The sequence below is a fragment of the Geotrypetes seraphini genome, chromosome 10 (genome assembly GCF_902459505.1).
Source record: "Geotrypetes seraphini chromosome 10, aGeoSer1.1, whole genome shotgun sequence".
Classification (NCBI taxonomy): Eukaryota; Metazoa; Chordata; class Amphibia; order Gymnophiona; family Dermophiidae; genus Geotrypetes; species Geotrypetes seraphini.
The window spans coordinates 62,971,321-62,991,706 of record NC_047093.1 but is presented as its reverse complement, the minus strand read 5'-3'; the positions used below and the strand labels follow the sequence as shown (position 1 = coordinate 62,991,706).

General features: G+C 43.6%; 1 protein-coding gene across 1 annotated transcript in view; it reads right to left on the bottom strand.

Moving 5' to 3' along the window:
• QSOX2 (quiescin sulfhydryl oxidase 2) overlaps positions 1-20,386 on the bottom strand; it is a 122,601-nt gene that overhangs the window by 11,099 nt on the left and 91,116 nt on the right. The window contains exons 9-10 of the mRNA XM_033961110.1: positions 15,986-16,115; positions 880-1,002 (exon numbers count right to left, since the gene is read on the bottom strand). Coding sequence (XP_033817001.1) covers positions 880-1,002; positions 15,986-16,115 — 253 coding nt within the window. The remainder of the gene's footprint in view (positions 1-879; positions 1,003-15,985; positions 16,116-20,386) is intronic.

Genomic DNA, 20,386 nt, shown 5'->3' with positions numbered 1-20,386 from the left:
TGACTCTGTTCTAATAGATCCAGTTGTTAGACCTCCTCTATAAAGGAGGTGCAGGATCCAATCATCTTATGGAAATACAATAATGCATTTTCTCTCTTAGTTTAAACCCAATGTATCACACTGCTCCTAATGGATTGTGTACAAATCTAGAAGAAACCATAAGAAACTCTGTGGAGTGACGATGTCCCTTAAATGGACTTTATTTGAAAATGTCAAAGTTCCAAAGGTACAATAAAATCATCCACATAAATGTAAAGTAATCTACATGAAAACCTTGAAGGACCTAGTCTGCTAGGGACGCAGGACCCAACACGGTCCGCGTTTCAACAAAAAGTCTTCCTTCAGGGGTCCCTGAGGGTCCTATAATGGTGAATACTTTGAGAAGCTAATATGCGGTGACCCTCAGGGACTCCTGAAGGAAGACTTTTTGTTGAAACGCGGACCGTGTTGGGTCCTGCGTCCCTAGTGGACTAGGTCCTTTAAGGTTTTCATGTGGATTACTTTACTTTTATGTGGATGATGTTATTGTACCTTTGGAACTTTGACATTTTCAAATAAAGTCCATTTAAGGAACATCGTCACTCCACAGTTTCTTTTGGTTTCTTCTGGATTTTCTTCTCTGTGGATACTTTGGGGTCAATTCTCTTTGGTTTTCGCTTGTGTATAAATCTAACCATCATTTTACATATTCTAAGAATATCACTAATTATTTTCCCTGATAATAGCTAAAAATGTCTTTGATTTCTCAGAATGTTTGTTCACAAGAGACTTATTTTTGGTTCTATAGCTCCTTTGCAAAGTCTTACACTGACAGAGCCAGATTCTCTCTCTAAAAAAAAAATAAAGGGTAGGAGTCGCACACAGACTGTGACAGCTCACCCGCATTTTGTTGTTCACAAGGTCCAGGATTGCATCATAAGGAATTTTATCTAAAGGGAGGCTGACCAACCACTCTTGCAAGGTTTCCAGAAGTTTTACCACTGGCTGCCTGCCAGGAAACAGCTGCAAGAAACAAACAAAGAATCATAAATGGTAGGGGTGGAGGTGGGGGGGACTGTTCAGTTCCACTTTTATCATTTTACAAGCTCCTTCTTACTAGTTTCAAAAACTACCCACAGAGCCACTGCCTAACCCAACAGTTACATTTTTTTGTGTTCTAAATCAAAACTCTATGCAGGATTTTTCTTCAATGGTCCTAATTTTTCTTTTTTCAGGCTAATTATGGCCTGGAGACTTTTCCTGTGTGAGTAGACCAAATGGAATGTCTTCCATAGTTGAAGTAATATCTTGACCTTCCAAGGATGAAAAAGTTGGCTTCAATAAGAAAGTAGTTTATTATATTTGCCACTTTTAAAACCAACTCTCTCTTCTCAGTGCATGTAACTTACAATTACTGACAATGGGGAGTATGAGTATTAGGAAACCTGATTGGTCTGAACCTGACTAGCTCTCAGATGGAATATGGCTACCTCCCTTATCAACACAATCTGAACCACAATCCCTTATCAACACAATCTGAAACCACAATTTCCAGTATTTCTAAGCTTTGGAGCTTAGGATATCCAGTCTCTCTGGCTAAAAAAAAAATTGGGGAGGGAAGAAAAATATCTCTTGGAAAAAAAAGTTCCACCGTTTCACCTTTCAATACAGGCAGTCCCCAAGTTACATATGCCCAACTTAAGTATGATTCATACTTAAGAATGCGGTTATGGCTTCATTTGATTTCACTGAGCAGCATTTCCAGTGGCATAGACTCCTACACTTCTCCTGTAGCAGATTCAGGAATGATGCATGACCACATTAAGAACAGTGTGTGGTTGTACATGCTGTACCTTAGAGGGAACACTGGTAGGGACAGTTGGCCCTTTTGTCAGCTGAGAGCAGAGGTAAGTAGCAAGAATCTTAAAATCTACAAGTTCCGAGTTACATACAAATCTGACTTAAGAACAGCTTTAAAAATGTAACTCGTTCTTAACCCGGGGACTGCCTGTACTTTATTCAAAAATCAAGAAGGCAAATGGTTTACATATCCAAGGTGGAAGACAAAAACGAGAAGCATTATCTTCAAGAAACCAGTCTTTATCAATTCTTTAAAATTCTCAGGTATCAAACACCATTGTCCACAAAATAATTCTTTTATTTCTGGTGTAAAAAGGTTGAAAAACACTGCTTTAGAACATCTTTTAGTGTAAAGTATTAGAATGCAACTCTGGATGTAACGGACTGTTTTGCCAGGTCCCTTAAAGTACATTATAACAGGATTATACTGTAGTTATTTCACTAATATATGCTCCCTGTATTGAAGTGATCAAATTAAAGGAGGATGACCTAAAGAATACATTGGTTCAACTGTATGTTCAAACACACCCAAATGTAAGTTAAGGACTTGGGGAGGGTAATTCTCAAAACCTTTTACCCAGCTAGATTGGTTTTCAAATTGCCCTCCATCAGTCCAACTAAAAGCAGGCAAAGTTTCACAAGGTGCATACATTTAGCCAATTTTAGCCAAATTAAGGGTGGGGAGGGGGGATGTTCCAGCAGTTGTGTTTTGAGGAGAATGAAAAAATAATGTGCACAGATTGTACCTGTTGTTTGTACTGGGACAACTGCTATGGAAATCTGAAAAATGCAAAGAACTTTTCTAAGAGAACAGATAGAAACATAGAAAAATGACGGCAGATAAGGGCCATAGCCCATCAAGTCTGCCCACTCTATTGACCCACTCCCATAGTCTGTTCTCCTAGAGATCCCGCTCCTAATGACCCATCCTTAATTCCACCCTCTTAGGGACCCCACATGGGCATCCCATTTACTCTTAAAATCTGGCACGCTGGTGGCCTCGATTACCTGTACCGGAAGCTCGTTCCAATGATCAATGATCCAATGATCTTTCGGTGAAGAAATACTTCCTGGTGTCGCCATGAAATTTCCCGCCCCTGAGTTTGAGCAGATGCCCTCTTGTGGCTGATGGTCCCTTGAGAAGGAAAATATCTTCTTCTACCTCGATACGTCCGGTGATATATTTAAACGTCTCGATCATGTCTCCCCTCTCCCTTCGTTCTTCGAGAGAGTAGAGCCGCAAATTGTTCAGCCTCTCTTCGTATGAGAGATCCTTTAGCCCCGAGACCATCCTGGTGGCCATATGTTGAACTGACTCTGCTCTCAGCACATCTTTATGGTAATGTGGCCTCCAAAATGGCACACAGTATTCCAGATGTGGTCTCACCATGGTTCTGTATAATGGCATGATAACTTCAGGCTTCCGGCTGACGAAACTTCTGCGGATACAACCTAAATCTGTCTTGCCTTAGATGAAGCCTTCTCCACTTGATTGGCAGCTTTCATATCTGCACTGATGGTCACTCCTAAATCTCGTTCTGTTGTAGTCCTAGCTAAGGTCTCACTATTTAAGGTGTAAGTTCTGCACTGATTTCTGCTGCCGAGGTGCATGACCTTACATTTCTTGGCATTGAAGCCCAGCTGCCAGGTTGATGACCAAAGTTCCAACAAAAGCAGCACATGCGTCATACTATCGTGTAAATTGGAGCTGCTCACTATGTTACATAGTTTGGCGTCATCGGCGAATAGTGTTATTTTACCTTGAAGCCCCTGAGTCAGGTCCCCTATGAATAAATTGAAAAAGAGCGGGCCCAAGAATGAGCCCTGCGGTACTCCACTTGTCACTTGTGACGTTTTAGAGAGGGTACCGTTAACCACCACCCTCTGCAGTCTACCACTTAGCCAATTACTGACCCATGCAGTTAGTGTTTCTCCCAACCCCATCGATTTCATCTTGCTCAACAGCCTATGGTGAGGGACGCTGTCAAAAGCTTTACTGAAGTCTAGGTACACTACGTCTAGGGATTCTCCCAAGTCCAGCTTTCTTGTTACCCAGTCAAAGAAGCTGATGAGATTGGTTTGACAGGATCTACCCTTGATGAATCCATGTTGACTGGGATCCCGTAGATTCTCCTCATTCAGGATCGTGTCTAATTTACGTTTGATTAGTGTTTCCATGAGTTTACACACTATTGATGTTAGACTCACCGGTCTGTAATTTGCAGCCTCTGTTCTGCAACCTTTTTTGTGCAGTGGAACGACGTTAGCCGTTTCCAGTCCAGGGGGACTCTCCCCGTATTGAGGGAGAGATTGAAGAGTACGGATAACGGTTCCGCCAGGACATCACACAACTCCCTGAGCACTCTGGGGTGTAGATTGTCCGGTCCCATGGCTTTATTCACCTTGAGATTTGTCAGTTCGTAGTAGACGTCTCCGGGTGTGAACTCGAAATTCCAAAGCGGGTCTTCCGCTCTTTGCTTTGCCTGCAAGTATGGACTGAGCCCCAGTGCCTCGCGGGTGAAGGCCGAGCAGAAGTATTCATTCAGAAGTTCGGCTTTACCGGAATCTGAGTCTACGTAAGTCCCATCTGGTTTTTTTAGGCGTACTATCCCGTCTGTGTTTCTTTTTCTGTCGCTGATATACCTGAAGAAGGATTTGTCCCCCTTCTTAATGTTCTTAGCTAAAGTTTCTTCCACTCGAAGTTTGGCCTCCCTAACTGCCGTTTTGACCGCTGCAGCCCTGGCCGTATATTCTAGTTTGGCTTCCATTTCCTCCATATGTTTGTAGGAAATAAATGCTTTTTTCTTTTCTTTAACGAAGCACGATATCTCAGCGGTGAACCATTGGGGTTTATTGCTTCTCTGCCGTTTATTTACTGATCTAATGTAGAGGCTTGTTGCTTCGTGTATGGTAGATTTCAGGGTTGACCACATAGCCTCAACATCATCTGTCTCAGCTTGGTTCTGCAGTGCCTGATGGACAAAATCTCCCATGCTTCCGAAGTCAGTGCCTCGGAATTTAAGTACCTTTGTTTTCGTGTTTGATCTAGGGAAACCTTTCCTGAGGTTGAACCATACCATGTTGTGGTCGCTGGAGGCTAGCGTATCTCCAATCGAGACCTCTGAGACGCTTTCCCCGTTGGTGAGTACTAGGTCCAGGATCGCCTGGGCCCTAGTGGGCTCCAATACCATTTGTTTGAGTCGTGCTCTCTTCATGGACGTTAATAGCCTCCTGCTGCTGCTAGTTGTCCCTGAAAGTGTGTTCCAATCCGCATCAGGCATGTTAAAGTCCCCTAGCAGAACAACGTCCCCCCGTAGAGTGATATTCTCTATGTCTTCAATTAATTCCGTGTCCTTGTCTTCCAGTTGTCTTGGAGGCCTGTATACTACACCAAGATACAGGCATTTTTCTCTGCCTCTGGCCAGGTTTACACAGAGGGATTCCCCGGTGTACCTGACATCTGTGATCCTGGTTGTTTTGATGTCCTCCTTAATGTACAGTGCTACCCCTCCTCTTAACTTACCCTGTCTTGACGAAGTAAGTCGTAGCCCGGTATAGCCATGTCCCACCCATGAGAGTCCGTGAAACAGGTTTCGGATATTGCCACTATGTCCAGGTCGGCGTTCGTTATTTCGGTCTCCAATTCTAGAAATTTATTGCCTAAACTGTGTGCATTTAACATACATAGCCCTCCACACCTTGCGTTTGCTAAGTCCCTGTAGAGGGTTTCCAGTCTGAATCAATGAGACTCCTAGAGAATCGTTTGCAATGAGGGTACTTACCTCGGACCTAGAAGCGTAGTTCCGACTCACTTCATCAGGAATATTACTTACTGCTCTAGTATGTGAGTGGGTACCCTCCCCCAACTTACCTAGTTTAAAGCCCTACGAAGCAGGCGGGCTAGTTGGTGTCCAAAGACGTTCTTACCTCTACTGGTCAGGTGTAGTCCATCTGGTCCCTGAAGTCCCTGCAGTGTCTCTCCATGGCTTAGGAATCCGAAGTTCATTTCTCGGCACCATCCTTGTAGCCACTCGTTTGTCCTCAGGATACGCTCGTCCCTGGCCCTTCCCTTGCCTCTAACTGGAAGGATTGAAGAGAAGGCCACCTGCGTTCATGTCTGCTTCAGCTTCTTCCCCAGAGCTCCGAAGTCTCTAGTTGTGTCCTCCGGGGTGTTCCTGGTAGTGTTGTTCGTTCCGACATGGATGAGCAGCATGGGGAAATGGTCTTGGGGCTTGAGAAGTCTGTCAAGACAGGCGGTCACATCTCGGATTCTGGCTCCAGGCAGACAGCAGACCTCCCTTGATTGCATATCCGGTCTGCAAATTGGTCCCTAAGTGCCCCTCAGCATGGAGTCCCCAATGACTATCACTCTGCGCTTCTTCTGGGGAAGTCGATCCGTTGTCCCCGGAGATGAAGCCGTGTGTTGTACCCGCTCCTGTTCCTCGTCGGTAGTCTCTTCCTGCTCTTCTCTCTGAAAACTAGGTACAATGTCTATGAATATATTCACCTAGGCAGGCAGATTGAGAACTATCCCTGCAATTATGACTACTGTTCCAGTAAAGTATGTCTGCTCTGAAAGCTTTTATTACAACATGGGAACAGAAAAGCTTTTCTACAATAAGAAGCTAAACACTTACCGGCTGATATTTAGTGCTATTTTACTGGCCAGGAACGGCTTCTGACCAGCCAAACAGCACATAGCCAGCTATCTGCCAATATTCGGCAGGAGATAAACAGCATATAACATTTGGAAGAGTATGGAACTGTATGGGTTGACTGCTTCTTATGGTATATGTTTTAAGCCCAATATTTAGCCAGTAGCAATCGGCATTAAACCCAGAAATTCAATGCCAGGCCATGTCCAGGCCCCAGCAATGAATTTGGGGATTTGCAGAACTGGCTAACACGTAGCCAGTTAAGTGCTGCTGAAAATTAATGGTCAGCTCCAAACCAGTGATTTAACCAGCCAGACTGGAAAAAGGAAGAACAGTCCATAAATGAAAAACAAAGGGTTAAGGTGTCTATCTTTAACAAAAGCTTAAAGCATCTCTATTCCATCTGCGGCTTCCCTCCTAGTTTTTTTTTCAATCTACTTTCTTACTTAATGTCTTCTTTGATATGGACTTTATCTTCTGACTCCTCCCTTTAGAGATAGCAATTTAGAAGCATTTTTCTGAAGAAAAGCATTCCTGATTTATTTCTTAATAGCTCTGAAAATAAATTACATTAGCTGATTGGGATCCAGCAGAAGAAAGGAGCTTTTTCCCCCCCAAAGGGATAATATGATGGGCAGATTAGCATTACACTACATTTTCTTAAAGGAAATGAGGCCACTGAGAGATTTCTGGCCTCTGACTGTCACAGTGGGTAAGAACCTGTCAGACTGATTGTTGTTCAGTACCAGAGAGCTGCTTGGAAATCATCTGTCAGACATGCCTTCTTATCTCCAAGTGCAACCACTCAATCCTTTTGCAGGGAAACAATCAGTAGTCTGTTCTTCATGTGAAAAACCAGCAAATGCACTGCATTACAAGACTTTTCCTCATGTCACTTTCACCATGTTTCAAAGACTTCTCTGCATGAAGTATTTATTTTGAAAATTGCCCCCATCCATTTAGCGATTTCAACATGAAGTCACCAAGAATGTTTTTCCTTTCCGATCTACTCTGCACCTGTCCTGCAGGGAGTTAATCTTTGAAAATGAGTTCACATGTCCATACAAACTGCCTACAAACCATGGACAATTGCGCTCTCTCAACTGATGCTACCTAGGAGTAGGACAAAGTTCTCTTAACACCTCAAATTTTGGCATCTGGCACACATCCTAAACATCATGTCTGGTCTGTAAATGGATGCCTCTGTAATGCTCAGAAGAAAATCACCAACCAGGTACTTGTGACCTGGATTGGCCACTGTTGAAAACAGGATACTGGGCTAGATGACCATTGGTCTGACCCAGTATGGCTATTCTTATGTTCACCATCAATTCCGTTCACTTCTCAGTAGTCACTAATCCAGCAACTTTGAGGATTTAGATCCTGTGATGCACCTATACACAAAGTGGCAGTTTCCACAGTATACTGTAACAATTAGTGCTTTATGCTCCTAATACATAATGACCAAGGGGAAATATTCTAAAATAGCAGTTTTTTTTCTGCTCATTCATAAAGCATCAGCTTAGAAGCTCAGGATGTATTTTGGCTTGTCACTCTTAAATTTAAGCTGCCTTGGAAGGGGGGAAAGAGACTGCTTTCTAAGATAGGAAATATTATAAGGCATGTTTTGCAGAAGAAAATGTAGATTATAAAAGAGAAGTCCTAAAAACTCACAATAACCAAAAAACAAACAAAATAGTGAGAACAAACCAGGCAGATGAAAGGGATATAATCCAACAAGCTCTTTATTGTAGAGTATGTAAACAGGGCTCAACACTAACCCCTTACTATTTAACAACTTGGAAGATGGTTCTGTTCTTCCCCATTCCTGGCGGCTCCCAGGCATAACAGTCTTATTAAAGCCAGGGAAGGACTCTGCCAGCTGTGGCTCGTACTACACTATATCGTTACTGAATGCTGATTATAAAATTTTCATGAAAGTATATATGCCACAGCTGGTTAGAGATAACCAATCTGGTTTTGTTAGATGTTGGCAAACTTTTGATAATACATATTCATAGGGTGTGTCATCTTGTCTGGCAGGCGGGCAAGGGGAAGAAATCAGCTTTTATACTGGGCATAAATGCAGAAAAGGCCTTCAATAGGGTCTGTTGGCCTTATCTTTTCAGCTCTTAGCTTAGGGTGGGAATAGAAGGCAAGTTTGGGCAGTGGCTACACATAATACATACTGATCCAATAGTGTGTATAAAAATTAATGGTGCTTAACACTGATGGCTTTCCTTTAGGGCGGGGAACAAGGCAAGTTTGCACGCTCTCTCCGGTGCTGTTTGCACTGGGGACAGAACCTTTAACACAGCTGGTCCATCAGAGCAGTGGAGTGAGAAATATGCTGAGTAAGGTCCTTGAACATACTATAATATCTTGCTATTTACTAATGATATTCTATTTACCCTGGCAGACCCTGCATCCTCACTACCAGAAGTTGTTAAACTAATGGAGGCTTTTGGTAGGTCTAAGGGTTTAAAATAAATGAAAGTCTGAGCTTCTTGATATCACCCTCCATTAGCAAGACCAAAAGTTTTTATAGGGGGCATTCCCTTTTCGATGAGCACATCGTTCTCTGTGCTATGGTGTCCTGGTCCATTTGGCATTTCTTCTCTATGTCCATCATTCAGCTCTTCTCTGCGTCCTTGCTCATATCTCCCCTCTGTATTCTCGCACTGTCCAGCAGCACCCATCTGTGTCCCCATCCAACCTTCCCTTATCTAGAATCGCTTCTTAACCTACTCATGTTCAGCTTCTCCCCTTACTCCTCCTTCCCTCCTGTCCTCTGCCCCTCTTGTTCTCCATCGCCTAGGACCAGCATCTCCCTTCCCCTTCTCTTCTCCTCTCATCCCCTTCCCTTCCATCCAGTCTCTGCCCCCTGCCATCCCCCCTTCCATCCCGCCTCTGCCCCCCTCTCTCTTCTCACTTTTTTCATCTAGCCTCTGTCCTCCCCAATATAATGTCTACCTCTTCTGTTCCTCTCTTCTGTCCCGACACTGCTACTGCTAGTTGGTCTTCTAGATGAGCAGCAGCAGTGGCAAAAGCAGCAGCACTCACCGTATGACCTGACTCAGCACTGGTACAGGCTGCCAGCTCTGATCCAGAACAGGTGGAGCCTGGCCAGTCAACAATGCAGAGAATCAGGCCCTGTGGTGAATGGCGCTTATTTGCTGCCACTCCTGCTCTAAAGGAGTTGCAGCAGCAGTTTGGGCAATGATGGGAGGAAGGTGGGGGAAGTCCAATTTTTTTTCAAAAAACCAAATTGATTAGAATCAATTCACTGAAAATGAATCCATGGATTTATTTGAATAGCGAATAAGACAGCAATAATATACACTTTATAAAAAATGCATTTACACTGTTTCAAGTGACTCAGAGCAGGTAACTTTGTACAAGAATATTTGTGCACTGCTGGGGAGAGTTCTAGGAGCCTATTTTATAAAATGAACATACATGTGAATATTTCTTTTATACCAGAGTTCCTAGAAAAAATTTCCAATAACATTTCAAAGGGGGAACTTTATAACAGACATAAGATAATGGAAGATAGACTGCATATAACATAGCCCATCTTGTTGAGAGTGACATGATTGCTATATTATCCATTGTAATGAGATGAAATAAAATACAATTTAACCCCCCCCACACACACACACTTTTATGAAGCCACATTAGGGGTTTTTTTAAAAAAAAAAATCACAGACTATAGTTGTAAAAGATCTGATGCTCATAGGAATTCTATGAGCGTCAGAGCTTTTACCGCCATGGCCAGCAATAAAAAAACCCTAACCTCGCTTCATAAAAGGTGGACTAAGTGAATTAAAGCAGTCCTACTTACCTTACTCAATATAGAGCTGAAAGGTCTTAGATATGATTTTTAATAATGGTATACTGGCTCTTGCCTGGCTACAGAGGTATGGATTAAGAGCCTCTTGAGGTCTCATTTTAGACTTAATTTTAATATAAGAACTACCATACTGGGTCAGGCCAAAAGGTTCAACAAGCCCAGAAATCTAAGTTTCTCACCTGTAACAGGTGCTTTCCAGGATGAATATTCTAACTTATGGTGACATCACAGTCAGAGGCTCCTACATTCTTTTCAAAAAGTATTTGGAAACTAAACTAAACCTTAAGTTCATATACCTCATCATCTCCATAAAGATAGAGCTCGACAGGTAATTCAATAAATGAGGGAAAGACATAATAAGAAATTAGAAGTTATGAAGAGGATAGCTAGCTTTACATTTTAAATAGATAGCTTTACGATTTGGAGAAAAGCCAGGTTTTCAGATGCTTTCGGAATAATTGGAATGAGCCTAGGTTCCGCAGCGGGGCAGGGAGGTTATTCCAAAGCTCAGTGAAATGTCTCATTGCTCAAAATGTGGGATAAGGTCAGTATAGTACAATAGTTAATAGAATATAACTCCAAGGGAAGGTTGTAAGAATACTCACCTGTAGCAGGTATTCTCTGAGGAAAGAAGGATGAATAATTTCACTATCTCTAAGAACAAGCAGGATAGAAATATTCTTAATTAAGGGAACCCCTAACTATCATGCTGTCTGAAATAAAAAAGGGAGGCCTGCAATAGGAAACCCACTGATCAAACCAAGATGCATCCAACCTGGTGGGGAGGGGTGTAGGCTAGCTAGCTCACTCGTACAGACCATACCATACCCAGAGTCAATGGCCTGCTCAGGACAGGCAACGTCAAATCAACTTCCTTGTACTTAGGTTGGAACACTCATCTCCTGAGCCAGGAAGCAACCAGGATGTGGTGATGGGCCATTTCTCAGGGTTATTTACCTAGCAACAAAAAAACAACTATAATATGGGGTTTTTGGTGTTGAGGAATTTGGCATGGTAGCTACCCCTGTCCAAATGGTTTTGAATTAGCCACCCAAGACAGAGCTCCTGAGGGAAGATGCAACAGTGATGATATCCTGAAGGTTTCCCTTGATCCAAGATCACTAGGAAGACGGAGGCCATTAAACTGTCCTCAAAAGAAGTGCAACATAGGTGTGACATGCACTATGGAAGTCATACGGCCTAAGGCTATATTCACTAAAGATACCGACTCGATCATTGATGGCCGATTCTCCAGCAGCGATCAATGTGCTATCAAGTTTGCATGCAAATGATTTGCATGGAAGTACTAATCATTTGCATGCAAATGCAACCTAACAATCACTTAGCGATTGACACATGCGCAGAGCCCTAACAGCAGTGAAAGGGAAAACAGCCTCCTGTCACTGCTGTTAGGCCTTCTTCTTTTTTTAATGGCACAGATATTGTGTGTGTGTTACACATGCTCAATCTGTATCATAAAAAAGCCTTTCCCCCCCAGCCACCGTCTCCCCCCGAATCTCAAAATGGCAGGAGACAGGGAAGCCGCAATCCCCTCGGCATCCAGACCAGTCTGGCCCAGTGTTCCCTCTAAGCTGAGCGCATGAGCGATCGCTCACTATTTTCAGTGGCGTCGCTCATACGTTGTCTCCTGTCGCTCACTCGAGGGCGGGCAGAGGTGAGAGGAAGCGGCGGCGGCCTTAGGGGTATTTTAAAGTTGAAAGATGCAAAGGCGGCTCCTCTCAAGATACCCGACTGCATCGGACTTCCGACGCAGGTGGGAATTCGTGAGAGGAGCCGCTGCCACGTCTTCAGTGGTGTACCAAGGGGGGGGGGGGGCGGTTCACCCCGGCTGTGCACCCCTCCTAAGGCTGCAGTCGGAGAGGAAGTTCGGGCCAGCCAATCGCTGCCTGGCTGGGCGGAACTTCCTCTCCAACGGTAGAATTGACGTCGGGGGAAGCAGAGAGAGCTTGGGGCAGCCGCAGCGGTGGCTTTGGGGCCAGTTTCCCCCGATGGTTGCGGCGGTGGCTTTGGGGCCAGTTTCCCCCGATGGTAGCAGCAGTGGCTTTGTGGAGGGTAGGGAGAAAGAAAGAAAGAAAGAAAGGGGGCAGGCAGGGAGATAGAAGGGAAACAGAAAAAAAGAAAGGGGGCATCAAGAGAGAAAAAAGAAAGAAAGGGCAGGGAGAGAGGAAGAAAAAGTTAGGGGAGGGAATGAGGTCTGGAGGAGAGGAAGCATACAGGCTGAAAGAAGGGAAGAAAGATTGGATGCACAGTCAGAAGAAGAAAATGCAACCAGAGACTCATGAAATCACCAGACAAGGTAGGAAAAATGATTTTATTTTAAATTTAGTGATCAAAATGTGTCTGAATTTATATATGCTGTCTATATTTTGCACTATGGCCCCTTTTACTAAACCACAATAGTGTTTTTTAGCGCAGGGAGCCTATGAGCTTCGAGAGCAGCGCTGGGCATTTAGCACAGTTCCCTGCGCTAAAAACTGCTATTGTGGTTTAATAAAAAGGAAGGGGGTATATTTGTCTATTTTTGTATGGTTGTTACTGAGGTGACAATGCATAGAGTCATCTGCCTTGAACTCTTTGAAAAAAAACCAGAATATGAATGATAATTAACATTTTCTCAGCGTATAGTGTGCTTTGTGGTTTTTAATTTTATTGTTGGTAGATCATTTTGACTTGGTCATTTTAAAGTAGCTCGCAAGCCCAAAAAGTTTGGGCACCCCTGAGCTCGAGCGTTGAAGCTGTGTATTTCTATTTTATCCCCCCCCCCTTTTACAAAACTGTGGAGCGTTTTTTAGCGCCAGCCGTGGTGGTAGCAGCTCTGATGCTCAGAATTCTATGAGCGTCATAGCTGTTACCACCGTGGCTAAAATCCACACTACAGTTTTGTAAAAGGGGGAGGGGTTAGTTTGTGATGACATATTCCATACTAGGCGAAGGTGTTTTCTGTGTTCTGTGTGTTCGAAAGACACGGTTTTCTGTTAGGATTGTAGGGGTGTTTCCTTATGTGCACCGGAAGGCCTCTCTGACATCATCAAGCCTGAACCATTGTCTGCAAGAAATCTATCCAGCATGAACTTTGCAAGAAGAGAAAAAGAAGAACACATCTTTGCTGTTTCTGCCTGATGCATTCTAGGTATGTACCAGAATGATATTCTACTCAAGGACATCCACACAAGACTGTGTGATTCTTGGGGGAGTTATTCTCCTATCCTGTTCTTATCTGTCTAATGGCGCCTTTGTCTCCTAGCCTGTATGAGACCTTACACAGAAAGGCTATTCATCTAAGTTCTGTTTCTGGATTGGTCCGAGGACGTCATCTGACGAGGTCCAAGTGAAAAGTTGAAAAAGATAATTAGTCTGTGTCGGGATGCGAGGAAGCTCACATCTTACCACAGGTGTCCTGCACGCAACCTTTTCTTCAATAATTAAGACCTGAACAGTTACCTCGTGTGACTCTCTGCCTAAGAAAGAGTGAATCGGACTCTAAACAGCTCTGAATTCCAGCACTACAAGGAAACTTGACTGCCAGTGAATTATAGCCTTACCAGTGGCTGACGAACACGTACCTGTAACAAAGGATTTCTTACATCTCCTGAAGCTAACAAGAAAGTTTCCATTTCACCTAATTTTCGCCAGAGGCCTAATCAGAAGGTGAGCATACGGAACTTATCTTATCAGCTGGGGTTAGATAAGTATATCCGATTGTGATATAGGACAAGGTTTGTAAAGCTACCTTGGTGATAACTGTAATCATTTGCTGCTAATCAGGGATTATTATTATTATAAGGAATTGTTTACTGTGTGTAACAATTAGTTTTACTTAGTTTTCTAACAAATGTATTGTGATAATTATGTACTGAGTTTCATTTATGTAATCAGATATCTTGTGAACAATATTTAGATATTGCAGCTGGCTTGTGAATTATATTTTTCTATTTTCATAATAAAAGTATTTCTCATTAGCCTGGGTCTTGTGTCGTATAAATAGACCAAGAAATTTGGACCTGGCAGTGTTTATGGTTTTCCCTAGACAAACTAACAGACACGTAACTTGTTTATGTAACTGATTAGTATACCATAAATCTTGCTACAGGATTGACGGTGTAGGATTGATCTGTGCTGGTCTGGCTTGTTTAGTTTTACAATGGGTGTATTGATGTATTGCTCACTGCAATATGTAAGATGGTGCCTTTTCCTAGGTACTCATGTGTGACGTGTGGCTTGTTACTAAAAATCATGTTTTTCGTACAGATGGGGGGGGGTTGCCAAAAAATGATGGGCCCCGGATGTTACATATGCTAGGTACGCCACTGTATGTAAAGATACCAGAAAGCTGGCGAAGCAAAAACTTTAAGTAAATTGTTATTCTTCTAAGTTTTGAGTATTTAACCCTCCCACAATCTCACGGGCACTCGTTTCAAGTTTATTGAGATTTTGATTTAAATGCAATATCAAATATTTTCAATGCGTATAACAAAAATAAATTTGGGGAAATAAATAAAACCATTTGAACAATAAACATACAAACATATCCATAGATGATTAAAAATACATAAGGAGTACAAGGATAAACTACATTTGTTTAAAAATGCGTCCTCCGTGCCTGCTCATAAATTTGTGGAGTATGCAACTTGTCGCTCATGCATATTTTTTTTGCACACACCCCATCAATCCTTAGAGGGAACATTGGTCTGGCCCTGCGACGCCGTCAGTTCTCACGAGAATTGATGGCGGCTGATCAACAGGCAGTGTGGGGCTGGGCTGGATGCCAAGGGGATCGCAGCTGCCCTGCACCGCCGGCTGCGAGACTCAAGGAGGCAGCCGGCAGCCGTCCAGCAGGTAATGGACCGGTAGATAAGCAGTGGCTAATACGATAGGGTGGCTTATCTACCAGTTTTAAAACATAAAAAGCCGTTTGCTGCGACCTATACATGGGGGCAGCCTATACAAGGGGGCAGCCTATATATGGGGAAATAGAGTATGTGAATTGCTTTTTTACTCTTTCCAAAAATACTATGACTAGGGGGCATGTGATGAAGCTACTAAACAGTAGATTTAAAACAAACCAGCAAACATATTTCTTCACACAACGGGTAATTCAACTCTGAAATTTATTGCCAGAGAATATGGTGAAATCAGTTAGCTCCTGCCATCTCGTGTATAGGGAGAGAAACTGAGGACTTACAGGACAGCCCAGAGTGAAGGGAGGTAGAGTGGAAACATGTAAATGAGGCTCTCTATACAGGATCTCATGACCAGGGATGGACTATCTGAGAGTTCAAGAATGATGTGCCTATTGCACTAGAAGTAAGAATATTTCCAACCTACTTGTCCTCAGAGAATCACCTTTCCAACAATGGCTAATCCAGGTCATATGTATTCCCCAAAAAAGTAGCTAGATTCCTTGCAGCTCACCTCCAGGTATAAGCAGTGGATTTCTCTAAGTCTACTTTTCTAGGATTCTACTGAACACACACACACACAAGCATATTTTAAGAAGCTCTAATAATAATCAAATTTATGAGGAGGCAGTTTCTGAACCGGTTTCATCTAGTCCTTCTTTACATTTGAGATAGGCATACATTTCCTTCATGCAAACACAGTAATGAACTACAAATACCTTGAACATTATAGTGATAAAATCCTTGAAGGTCTTCAGTTTGGCTCCCTCTAGGGTTTTGTGAGAAGCAAGTTCCACTCTGAATAGGTAATGCAATCCTGACTCCAGGTCAGACATGTACAGTTTAGTGCTAAACATAAACACAAAGGCAATAGTAAATTAATTAAAATAATCTGATTTACTATTTACATACAGAAAAATTAAACACACACCTTCCTACATTGTTTCATAGGAACCAGAACTTCATTTTAGAGTCCTAAGCATAACCTCACTGCCTCAAAAGATCCAATATCTAGTAAAGGAAATAAGGGAAGATTAGGTACTTACCTTGATAATCTTCTTTCTAGTAGACAGGCACATCATTCCTTAACCTTCGGGTAGCCAATCTATTCCCGTGAGCATTTGTATAGAGAGCCTCAATATAATTTTTGCTCCCATCTCTCTGGGATGTCCTCCAACTACCCAGTTCATTTCAAAGCTGATAGTCAGCCCTAGAGAGAAAACATAAGAAAGAGGGGTTTGGGGATACTCACTAGAGAATGACACGGTGGCGGTTTACCCGCGGCTACCGCATTTAGCCGCGGGTAACCCGCCAAAACGGGGAAAGAAATATAGCAGTGGCTGCGGGGATGGGGACAACGCCATTCACCACCCCGTGGAGCGGTGAATGGTCTTGTCTCCGCAGTGAGGCATCAAGGATCGCGCGGTCCCCGCAGCCTCCACCCGCCCGATGGAAGCATTTAGCCCGCTCCCTTCCTCCAGCTCACCTTAGTTTGCAGGCTTTCTTTTTCGGCCACCTGCACGCGCAGCTGCTCAGTATTCAATCTTCTGCTCTGACGCAACCGGAAACAGGAAGTTGCAGCAGAGCAGAAGATTGAACACTAAGCGGGTGGGGGCTGTGGGGACCGCGCGATCGCTCGTGTTACTGCCTCTGTTTAGCATTTCTTGTAGGAGTATGTTGTCCCATTTTGTTGTTTTATTTTGGTCAGATTGGTGATCTGATTTTTATAACACCCCCAATGATTCTGGAATCCTATAACTCCTTCTCTGACCTTCATCCCTCAGCGTGACAGCAGTATTTGTTTTCTTTTTAAATTGTGAAATAGTTTTATCTAATCAATGTGCTCTTTATAGTGGTGAGACGAGAGTTCGAGCAGAAAGCAGGAACAGGCTTTCCTCATTTATGTCCTGAACCAGGCCTGCTCAAAGATTTGTTAACCAACCTTAGCCAACACCTCAAACAAATTAGTTATTCAAAATATAATATTGTCAGCCAGTTCCAGCTCACACTGGAAGGAGGGAGTGAAAGGGAAAAGGATTCTGGGCCAAGGGGATGAAGAGGGAAAGAAAAATTCACAGCAGGAAAGAAAGGGGAGGACAGGCAGGTGAGCCAGATGCTGGAAGCAGGGGGGGGGGAAGAAAGAGGGAGAGAAGCTAGATGGGGTTGAAAAGCAGACACACACTGGTATGGAATAGGGGAAATCTGGACACAGGAAGGTAACAGAAAGAGGGGAAATTATGTGCATGGGGCATAGGGACAGAGACATAAAGGGGACATGCCATGGGGATGGTATATGGACACAGGGGGGGCAATGGCACATACATAGGGGAGATATTAGAAATGGGGAAAATAGGAGCACAGAAGCGAGATGGTTTGTGGGGATGGGGCTCCAGTGGCTTGCACAAATTACATTGTAACGTGTCACGAAAATAAGAGGGAAGAAGGTAGATAGATAGGCCACACGAGAGGAGCTGAAGGGTGGTAGAAAGGAACAGATGGTAAAGGAGGGAGGGAAGGGTGGTGGTGGAAAGGAATAGGACATTGAAGGAGGGTGGAGAGGAACAGATCCTGAAGGGAAATGTGGAAGACAGAGTGGGGAGAAGATGTTGGAAGGGAAGAAGACAGATGCCAGACTATGGGGGAGCGGAGGGAAGAAGATGGGTGCTAGACCAATTGGGGGGGGGGTGTGAAGGGAGAGGCACATTAACAGCAAATGGAAGACGCAGAGAGAAGACACACAGTGGATAGAAGGAATTGAATGAGAAGATGTGGAAAGCAGAAACCAGACAACAAAGGTAGAAAAAAAAATTCTATTTATTTATTTATTTTTTGCTTTAGGATAAAGTAGTATATTAGTTGTGTTGATAAAAATTTATAAACAAAGCCCTACCAGCTGAACATCTCTTTCTCTAGTTCAGCAGCAGGAACTTTGATTTATAAGAAAGGAATAAGCTAAATATTACAGTACTAAGGCTTATATGAATGCTGCAGGGATGGTGACGGGGCGGTGAATGGGATGGCAGTGGCGGTGACGGTGACGGGGCGGTGAAAGGGAACGGCGGTGACAGGGCGGTGCAGAGGATGGGGGGCCCGGGACGGGGACAGATTTTTTCCCCGTTTCATTCTCTAATACTCACCAAGAGATATGTCTGTTCTGCTCATATCACAAAAATATACATTTAAAAATGAAAAAACATGAACCCATTACCGTATATACTCAAATATAAGTCGATCCAAATACAAATCGAGACCCCCTCCCCCACCAAAGGAGGGGAAAAATAAAAATAAAAATGGTTGACTCAAATATAAGTCGGGCGGCTTAATATTCAAGTGTCCTGCCCTGTCAGGCTCTGCACCCAGGCCCCTCCCTGCCAAGTTCTATACCCAGCCCCCTTCCCCCCATCTCTCCCCTGTCAGGAACTGTACCCAGCACCCTTCCTTCCTTCCCTCCCCTGTCAGGCTCTGCACCCAGCACCCTTCCTTCCTTCCCTCCCCTGTCAGGCTCTGCACCCAGCACCATTCCTTCCTTCCCCTGTCAAACTCTGCACTCTCCCTCCCAGGCTCTGCCCTCTGTCCCGTCCCCCCCTCCCTACCCTATCTTAATACCTCTGCCAATCCCTGATGGAGGTGCCACGGGCAGGAGCAAGCTTTCCGAACTCCTGCCCCACTGCTAACCGGCTGCGCGGATCCAGTTTCTTCAGCAGAGCGGCATGAGCAGCAGCGCAATTTGGCGCTGCTTCTCGGCACTGAGCGACTTCCTTACTGGCTCCCTCAAATTCTAGACTTCCTAGTTGACATGAAAGGATCAGATTATTTTAGGCAAGAAAGATGGAACTGTACACAGATCCCAACTCCCAAATTCTGAGAAAGGATTCTCTGCATGACAATGCATTTAAGTTCAGACACCAATCAAGCCAAAGTTATCACTACTAAAAACACCGTCTTGTCTGTGAGGTCCATCAATGAGGCTTGCTCTAGAGCAGGGGTGTCAAACTCACATTAGGGGGCCGAAATCTAAAACATAGGCTAAGTCGCGGGCCACACCCTGCCCAATCTTTGTCCCAGACTCCGCCCCATAATAGTACTAATTGTAATACCATTTTTCATATATATGACTCAATAGAATTTTATTACCACCACATAATGATTAACCACAAAATTAAACTACACAAAGCACACTGTATGCTCCAAAACATTCATTCCTACCAGAACACAGATAACTATGCAAATACGGGATCACAAACTAAAAGTACTAATATATACACAAACTAAACCCTAAGATTCAAGATTCTGCATGGAGTACAACCCCAGAAAAATAGAAACAAATGCATTTCTTCCTGAACAGTGCAAAATATAGACAGCAGATATAAATTCTCAAAATTGACAATTCAATCACTAAATTGAAAATAAAATCATTTCCCCTACCTTTGTCTGTTGATTTTGTTTTTCAAACCATCTTTTCCCAGTCTCTGGCTGCACTTCCTTCTGGCTGTGCTCTTAACTGTGTATCCAGGGCCACCTTATCCATTTGCTGTTTTTATCTCCTTCACTTTCTGCCATACATCCATCTTTAGTATTAACTTTTAACATTCAACTTTCTTCCATTTTTCTGCCTTCTTCTCAAAATCTATCTACTTTTCCATGTCTTCCTTTCCCATCTATTCATGTGTACTGTCTCCTCCCTCTTTCTTCTCCCCTATTCCCATCTATCCATAAGAAGTATTTCCTCTTATCTCTTCACTGCCGCATCCATTGCTGTGCATCATCTCCTCCCTCTGTCTCTCCTTCCCCTCCATCACTGTGCACCATCTCATCCCTCTCCCAAGGTCAGACAACCCTGTCTTCCCCCTTTCCCCTCATATGATCTGGCATCTTTCTCATCTCCCTTCTCATAGCCTGGAATCTCTCTCCTCTCCCATGGTCTGGCATCTCTCTTTCCTTCCCTCTCTCTTCCAGAGACCTAACATCTTCTCTCCTCTCCTTCCTGCAGTCTGGCATCTCTCTCCCTCCTCCTTCTCTTCCATTCCGTGGTCTGGCATCTTTCTCTCTCTTTCTCCTTCCCATTCCAGTGATCTGACATCTCTCCTTCACTCCTCTCCCACCATGTCCAATAATTCTCT